At 35.7% G+C, this 9255-nt stretch overlaps 1 protein-coding gene across 1 annotated transcript; it reads left to right on the top strand.

The window, feature by feature from the left end:
- Window positions 1-8493, top strand: LOC106536377 (poly(ADP-ribose) glycohydrolase; the record flags this gene model as incomplete). Its single annotated transcript, XM_014033638.1, is given in 6 exon segments — window positions 1-132; window positions 4192-4270; window positions 4415-4523; window positions 4992-5097; window positions 6207-6335; window positions 7347-8493. Coding segments are annotated over 6 exon segments (671 nt in total), but the record flags the coding sequence as incomplete, so codon positions are not given.
- Between the last annotated feature and the right edge of the window lie 762 nt (window positions 8494-9255).

The following is a 9255-nucleotide window of genomic DNA, read 5'->3' as shown; positions in this document are numbered from 1 at the left end:
GGCTTGTAGGTGGTGGGGTTACAGGACATGGACTGGTCCAGGAAGAAATCAGGTTCCTCATCAACCCTGAACTTATTGTGTCTCGCCTTTTTACTGAAGCTCTGGAATACAATGAATGCCTCATCATCACAGGTGCGTTTTTAATTTTTTTCTTGTTTCACTCACTCTTACACATTTATATTTTTACCATTCAAGCTTCAATTAGTATGACATCAATTACTGGTCTTTTCAAGTACTCTGGGAAAGGTTGCCATTTTTTTCCAGAGGTGGTCTTAGAAGAACTCCTACAATATATTTATGTCTTATGTTTTATACCTTCTGTATCCAGACTTCTGTTCAAAGGTTGACTCAGTGCATTGATTTATTCAGAGACACTTTGTTATTTCTTCCCCCAAGTAGAATGGCTGTATTTTTTGTTTGATCAGCTTGATTGTTTAATCTTCCTACTTATTTTTCAAGTCATGTAAGCTAACATCACAATTCACTCTTCATTGGTGGAAAAACTTATAAGAGAAAACAGCTATTCACAATCCTGGCGGTAATTATGCATCCACTGCCAAGTACAGCGTGGACATATTGAGCACACTGGTAATTCAAACACATTTGGTTTATCTCCATTATCTTTTGACAAGTTGACATGAAAGATGGAGATCTATTTTCTCATGGATTTTTTTTTTCAAATATTTTAAAGGTTGCATTCATTTACAAGTTATTCAGTTGATTTATCTTAGTATAATTCTAAAAATTTTGTTGAGGTTGCTTTTTAGGGAAGGCAAATATTTCAATGTGAAATAAGTACTTTATGGCATAAAAGAGATCACTGTAATGTGTGACCATCTCTTTGACTTGATTTTTTTTTTTATTTTAAACTTAGCTGTGTGTAAACTACAGCTCAAAGAAAAGATCAAACCTAATTCATTTTGTTAGTGTTTTTTTTTTGTACCTAAAAGATATTTTAAAAATAGACCAAGATGTATCTCCACCACTAGGCCTTATTTGTTCTTTATACATTGTGTGAAAAAAAAAAAAACAGAAAATAAGTATTAGTGTAAGTCATCACGTGCTTCCCACAACCACCACCCACCCTGGCGGTTCTCCTACACACAATGTAAAAATTGACTTGTATCTGTTCAGTCTGTATTGTGTGGCGCCATGTTGTCTACGCTGAAACTTTTATCTCTCTATAGTGACCTTCACTGGTAAGTCACTGTCCCCCACCCTGCTTCCCATTATGCCCCTCCCTTACTCCTTACTCCTCCTCCTCCTCCTCTCCACTTAACGTTATTACATTTAGACAGAAAGGAATTTATTGCCCAACTAAGGTCATCGCTCCACTAATGGAATGAGCTCATTGCACCATAGATTCATTAAAACCTTACAAATATTCCATTCACGTTTGCAGTGTTTCCTCTAAAATGCTTGTCTGCAATTCTAAAGTAAGTCTTTAAGTGCATTTAGAAGCTTGACATAACTTGAAAGATAAAAATGTGAATGTAGATGTGAGTTTCCTTTGGGAGTTTTTAGATAGGAAGGTAGCGACTCCTGATGTAATCTATTGATGGATGCTTGTATCGCAGGATGCTGTCATAGGCATTTACCAGACTAAATTGGTTTAAAGTGAAGGAGGAGGAGGTCAGTTCCTTTGATAGATGAAATGATATGACCAGTCTGTTCAGAAAAGCTAGATGGCGCTTTTGTTGTATAAAGTACTTAAGTGGCTGGATTTGCAAATGTTTTTAAAGTAAATGTACCTTTTGTTATTAACAGACTTTTAAACTAATTTAAAGCCTATTTGTAAAATTAAAAAATGTGGTTTAGGTACAGGTTAATTTTGTTCTGAAAAGTTAGAAAAACAAAAGCCTTTGCATTTGTGTTCTTTATAGATACAGTACGCTTTAAAAAATCTACCCATGCAAAATAAATGTAAACGTGTCAAACAAGCTTAACATTACCAGAATTTCAGATACTATAAACACAGGGGAAAAAGCATTTGTTCCTGTGATTCCCTATGAAAGCAGTGGAAGTTGACTTGATTCTAGATTGAGGTAGTGTCTCGCTTGATTGGAGACTATTGGAGACTCAAACTTGATTCAATTTTATGAGAAAATACGCTAATTTTCATTTACCGTATCCTTGAATTTGAGTATTTGCTATCAAGTAATCAGCAAGGTCTGTGGTTTTGTTTTGATTATTTTGTGTGTGCGTTTTTTTTTTTTGTATTTTTGAAAATTACAGCTTATTTTGGTGTGCCAAGCTTGTCGTACTGTATTTTATGCTGTGCACATAGTTTTATAACCCACCTCCTTTAAAATGGAACCCACCTCGACCCACTTTGTACCCATCTTGGCAGTGGCCCTTACATTTAGTCTACTGGAATACACTTTTAATGTAACGATGAGCAGATTTAGACCAGTTTTTATTTATCATGGTTTGTTTTTTTTAGACCTAGACATGATATCTGTCAAAGAAGAGCACCAAAAATACAGTTCCTGTGCTCCTGGAGATGCTTGTGACAAAATAAGACTGTTCAAGATGGGTTTGAGAAATCCTCATCGATGGACTTTTTAGAGAACATTTGTTGTAGGGTTGGGCAAAATTGTATTGTGTGCAATTAATTGTCAGAAAAACTGCCAACAATATTTGCCACTTTGCAATTAGTGTCATACAATGACGTATGTTTGTGTGCAACATACTCTCACTGTAAGAGGCACATGTGAGCCCATTGGTGGAAGCCAGCAAAGAACAACTAATGCTAGCTCTAACCCTTTGAACTTGTTTAATCACCTGAAACATCAGCATAAACCAGAGAACGAGGAAGCCAGAAAAGGTGGACCAATACCATGTCGACTACATGCAATTGCAATTGTCATCTATTAATCATCATAACAATTGTTATTGGTTAAATGCTACAATTAATTGTTATTTTATATAATTTTTTTGCCAATATTGACCAACCCTAATTTGTTGGATTGTTGTTTTGAACATGTTCAGTGTTTAAGCAACAAGTCTGAGTCTCTGCAAATAAACTGAGGAAATTGAGAACACCCTGAAATTTGCAAACCATTCTGGAGACAAGTGCTGTTTCCCATGTAGTTTACAAGAGTCACAGCCCACTGAGATACTACCTTCAGATAACCAGAAGAAAGAAACATTGCTGTACATGTTTTATGGGTGGTGAGGTGTCATTATTTTCTGTCTGTTATGAAGCACTTGCAGTATGTCAAGACACAGGTGTTATCACATCAACAGGGAAGTTGCATCAATTCCGTCTTGAAAGTTTTGTGCATCACAAGTGTTATCAGAGGATATTGTGTTTTTGAAAATGTTGGCCTTGAGTTGTCAGATAAAATGGCAGTAAATAAGATGGACTGTTTTAAAAGGCTCAACAAAGTATATATAACATTTTTAATTACCGAAAGCTACACTAGTGACTCAGAAAATAAATTTTGAGCTGGAAATGAGCACAGTAAATTTTCTTTGATTTATAACCCAAAAACCTGCAGAACTACTCTAGTTTGCCAAAATGTGCATCATTATTTCTGCAGTCTGTAACCTTGAGTCACTTTTGGCATTAAAAGGGACAAAAATTGTGTTCATTTTTCAGCTTTATTTCACAAAATCAGTACGAGTCAAAGTGTTATAGGAACCATATTTTCATGTATTTTTTTAAATAACTTCAAAAATAAAACTTAGCTTTAGTGTTGAAATAAACTTTTAAATGATGTAAATTTAATAGTAAATCTCTGTAGCATTACTTTAAAAAACTCGCTTTTAGTCTTTGGTGGTAAAGGTTTTGTATTTGAAACTCTTAAATTGTATTTAATAAAATAAACTATTCTGTTTAAAGTATGTTTATGATATTTGAGAAATATGTTACAGACATACCGGTAACTATGATTGGCTTATTCTGCACCAAACTTCACTTTTCTGCACTGTTCACATCAGTTCTTATTGTAGCTTGAAGCTTTTAATTTCAAACCCTAAAGCAGATTACTTATGAAATCAATGGGCTTTATTTATGTCAATCCAATTGAAGCCGATACCGTATACTCACATGGGGAGCACAGAAAGCACTAAATCTGATTTGGGAAATAAGGCGCTGAAACAGATTTAGACCTGCTGCGTGCTCCCGACTGCTGAGCACTGAATAACATAATTTTCTCTCTGGCTTTGTCTTTCTTTTCCCTGCAGGAACTGAACAGTTCAGCAAATATACTGGTTACGCTGAGAGTTACAAATGGAAGGACAGATACAAAGATGAGACGCCCAGGTATATTCTGTTTGTGTGTGAAATAGTTCATGTTTTTGAGTCCTACTCTGAGTCAAAGACAGTGACTTACACTTTGTAACAATGGGAGATTAGGAAGAATTAAATGCATTTTTTGTGTTTTTTTTTTTTTTTACTGATTTTTAGAGATGAGTGGCAGAGAAAATGTACAGAAATCGTGGCCATTGATGCTCTTAAATACAGACACTTTCTGGAACAGTTTCTTCCTGAAAAGATAACCAGAGAACTCAACAAGGTAAGTGGAAAATGTAGCTCTAATTCTGCTTTACATGAGAACAAATAATTAGAATCTCCCCTTAAGGATGTTGTTGACCAAACTCAAATATAAAATACAACAAAATGATTGTTTTGATTTTAACCACATTTAGCTTCAACTTTTTTCAAATTGCTTTTTTATACAATTGTGTGGCTATATTACTTAATCCTTATTTAATGTTGTATTTGCATTTTTAAAAGAATAATCCTGGCCTATTCACAAAAGCTTTATTTATTTTCCAAAATGTTTAGTCCTCCTGCTGCCCTTGGGTTAAAATCACTGAGGACTCCTGTTTTGACCCTTGGTTAATAGAGGACATGAAATGACATGAAACATTAAACCCCATGTTGCACCATTATGAGTTTATTTGTTATTTTTGAAAAAAAAAATGGGAAAAGTCTCTCTCGTGTTTCCCATCCCTCAGTCTTTTTGTGCATTTTATTCCAGGCGTACTGTGGATTCAGTCGAAATAATGCCAACACAAAGCACCTTTCTGCCATAGCCACAGGAAACTGGGGCTGTGGTGCTTTTGGTGGAGACACACGACTCAAAGGTACTAATGGCTGAAACATTTATCTGTGTGGAAAAAATGTTTGACAAGTAGTTCAACACGAGCTTGGCCAGTAAAACTTTTGTGGCCAACACTGCATCAACAACAACAAAAAAACCTTTAGAATTATCACGAAGCAGATACTGTAGATGTCTTTCATTTGTTGTGCTTGTCCAGTCATCGACAGTCCTGCTGATGGAGTCCTGCAGTTACGCTAGAATCTACTGTGAGGCACAGTCACACATTCTGGTCTGCCTCAGACGCCTTTTTCAGTCAATTAGGCGCTCTCCCACGATGCCACTCTCCCATTTCTTGTCATTGTCTATTGATCTTCTAACACACATTTATGTTTTCCATTAAAACAGAGATTGATTATGGAAAGAGACACTATAAATCTTCACTGATGTATGTATCTGTGGGCTTGCACAGCATTATTTTTCATACAGCAGAGGGTGTATGCTGTTTGCTTGAATGCACCTTGTTATCATTAGTGTAATTGACATGTGGGTTCCGTATTCTGTGTCAAAAATATTATGCAGTATTGGCAACAAAACTAGCTTATAAATCAGAGTTACCTTAGTTTGTTTATTTGTTGATTACATGGACATCTATTTTTTGTAATTTCCTCTACTGAATTCTACAAGAGGATTCACAATATTTGCTTCTGGGGCTGTAAATCTAGGAATAATTGCAGCTGATTAACTGTAATTTACATTAAATGGCTCACTTTTGATGTGTTGGCTACATAACACTAAGCTTGTTCTATTGCTGTAGATATTATAAACCTTTTGCAAATGATTTGTATTTCTTGTGTGCTCATCAGTCAAAAATCCATAACAATTCTGTTAAATATTTAAGCACCCTGACACCTCATTTACAAAGACTGAACGATTGAGTGCTGTTTTTGAGGCTTTTCTAAAGGTGATATGGTATTTATTTCTCTGAAACAAATTGCCCTTGTCTCTCATTGTTTTTCCACTTAAAACCATACCTCATTTGGTTGATTGACCAATTATTTTTATTTGACATGGGGTTTCTGTGATCTATTACATCTTTATTGTTAATTCTGAAACTAACAATATTAATACAACCCAACATCTCTTTCTTTCCAGCACTGATTCAGCTGATGGCCGCTGCAGAAGCTGGGAGAGACGTTGCATACTTCACTTTTGGAGATGCTAAGCTAATGAGAGAAGTTCATGAAGTTCACGGTTTCCTCACAGAAAGACAAGTCACCATTGGTGAGACACACAAAAGAAAATGTATTCAGTGTTTTGTTTTCAGGCATTCAACCTAAGTTGCTGCTTACTGCTCTGGTTAGAGATGGAAGAAGCAGAACAGTCTAGTAAAACTGCACAACAAAGCTACAGTTGACATTTTGTTCTTAAAATATTAGATAACTGTTATTAAAATGACTCTAAGTTTCAATAAAACACTTTTTTTTCTGTTCAGTGCCAATTTAAAAGGTGCTGCAAATGATTTGCGTGTATTCATTTGCTGCACCTTGCCATTGGCTTCCCAAACAATGAGGCAGTTTGTATAAATATGTATTTATATATGTACATGTATATATTTAGACAAAATTTAGTCTGTCTTTTGAGTATTAGTTTGAAAATATGGATGTTATGCTTTTTCCTTTTCCTGCTGGTGCAGTGTGAATCTTTGTAATTGACTCCACACTTGGTCCGCCGTCTGGCAGAAATAGGATTGAGTCTAAGCCGTGCGCACATTGCTGCCTTGTTGATTAGAATGGGTGTGTTTTCACTGCGGACGCAGTGTAAATTGGGTGTAAGGCTTTTTGTTGGCACCTGTACGACAACACTGTACAAACAAATAACACAGCTCAAGTTAGTCCACCTTATGGAGCATCGCTTTGTCTCAGTCCATCCATTCAGCCTCCGCCACAGACTGGATTACTGCCTGAACTGAAACCCCGACTCGTCTCTCCCTTCCCCCTTTTTTCATTTTTCTTTTGTTGACATTTATTGAAGCCTTTCAGAGAAATTCCCCTCTAGCCATCCATTTCCTAAAGTGGAGCTACAGAGGGGGAAAAAAAGCTTGTGGCATGTGTGTGTATGTGATTTATAAATGATCCCAAGCATACGTTCAGTTTTTCCTTTCTTCTGCTGTTTTCAGTCTCTTCTACTGATTCTCTAGATCTGTTAGTTTCTTTCAAATTCTTTACTTTTCGTTTTTGACTCCCTCACCATCTTTTTTTCCCTGCACTCTTCATCAGTCTTTTTCCTTTCCAGGCCAGCTGTATGTTCTTTTGAACCAGTACTTTGACGATGTGTGCAAGAACTGCCGTACGAGTCATCCTCACGTCAGCCTGTACGATTTCATCTACAACAAAGTCTCTTCATTGTAACATTGTGAATTCCAGGATGTCGCCTGTGATGGCAGACCGTCACTAACAGAACGACAACACAAACTTTGTTCCACTTTCTGCCTCGATATGAGTGATCCCAGGTTTACCAACTTTATTGTGCTTAAACCTACTTCTCACACACACTCCCTTTAAGTTTGTAATCCTAACACACAAACTACCAAAGCAGGGTTTTGCCTTTAAAGCTGACTGTATTACAGGAGCCTCGTGGTCTGAAATATTTCAAAAACTTAAAGCAATATTAAACCGTTGTTGCTGTTCGAGGCCTTCCTGAGTTTAAACGTGACTTTGAATTCTCATTTTTTTTGTAAACACTAATTACAAATATGGCCAAATATTCATCATATGCATGGTTGTGGAAATGTTTCACCTCTGTATTCTTTAAGACATGATAGTCCTCCTTGATTGTTTTAATTTTTTCCCTCTTTTTCTTTTGGATGAGCTTTTTTCTGTTTGACATGCCTAAACTGTAGTGAGCACCCTCAGTGTCAAAAGACAGTGAGACCTACTGTACTGTAGTCTATGCATGGGTAACATTTATTTATCAGATATTCTCCAGATATTTGCTCCTCTTTTCATCCTCTGTGATAATCAAGTTTAACATACGTGTCTTTATATTTGTTTAGAATCCTCTCAAAGGAAACATACAGGAAATCTGTGGTTGGTCATTGTTGACCTTAATTTATATTCTGAACAACTTTATAGTTCTTAAATATAATTAGTGCTAAGCACAGTATTAGTACTGTACATACTTCTGTATGTGGAAATGGATAAAAAAAAAGAAAATGCACGAAAATCTGTATTTTTGTTATGATTTTTACCCAACATTTGATTTTGATGTTGGTTTGTTGTATTATTTGCAGTATTTTCTTACTCAGTTTTTGATTTATTGAATGATTGGCTTTAGATTAGATTTACAGCTGTAAATGGATGTATTGCATAATTGTATTTTAGGTTTTTAGGTTGTAATATTTTTATTATAATTTCTTAATTAAAGCATATCCTGAACAAAAGTGTTGTTTTGTTCTTTACTCGGATCAGTATTTTTTTTTATTAAAAACAAAACAAAAAAAAAAACATTACAATTCCGGCACAATAGTTTTCTCCAGGGATTTTTATTTAAATAAATTTTGTCATTTGTCATTGCATTAACAAGTGTTTCAACATAAATTAAAAATATTCATAGGATGTTTTTTTCTGCATTTTGTTCCTGAAGTTTATCTTAGCACACTCTCATTTTGTGAAACCATAAATTATTTAATAATTTAAGACATGATTGATTTTTGCAGTACACGTACCTCCAGAGAAATTTCATTCGGCCTTCAGACATGCTTTATTAGATGAATTAGGGGGCTTCTAAATAACCTCATGACGTGGATGTCCTTAGATGGTGTGTTAGGCTTTGCTGTGGTAAGTGGATTACACATTATCTGCCTCTGACTCTTTGTACTGAGCCCTGCATTGACCAAATGAGCGGTGGCCTCCTGTACAAAGTCAATTTAGTTTGTCAGACCTGAGAGTTGAGGCCTGCTGCAGCCCTTATTTATGTGGGCCTGGTCTTTATTTGGATGAGCCAGCTGGATTAAATATTTAGACACTTAATGTTGACTAAACATGGCAGCCAAATTTCAAATGAACCATATGCATCAGAATCAAACGAGAACGTGCATTTACTGTGACGAATGCTGAGAGCTGAATGTTAAAGCTAAAGAAAGGCTAAAACTAGCACAAGACAAAACTAGACCAAGTAGGCTGAAGCCAGAGAGGAATTTTTG

This window comes from Austrofundulus limnaeus, unplaced genomic scaffold (genome assembly GCF_001266775.1).
Source record: "Austrofundulus limnaeus strain Quisiro unplaced genomic scaffold, Austrofundulus_limnaeus-1.0 Scaffold1794, whole genome shotgun sequence".
In the NCBI taxonomy this organism is placed as follows: Eukaryota; Metazoa; Chordata; class Actinopteri; order Cyprinodontiformes; family Rivulidae; genus Austrofundulus; species Austrofundulus limnaeus.
Note: the sequence above shows the minus strand (reverse complement) of the source record. Positions and strands in the feature narration are given on the sequence as shown.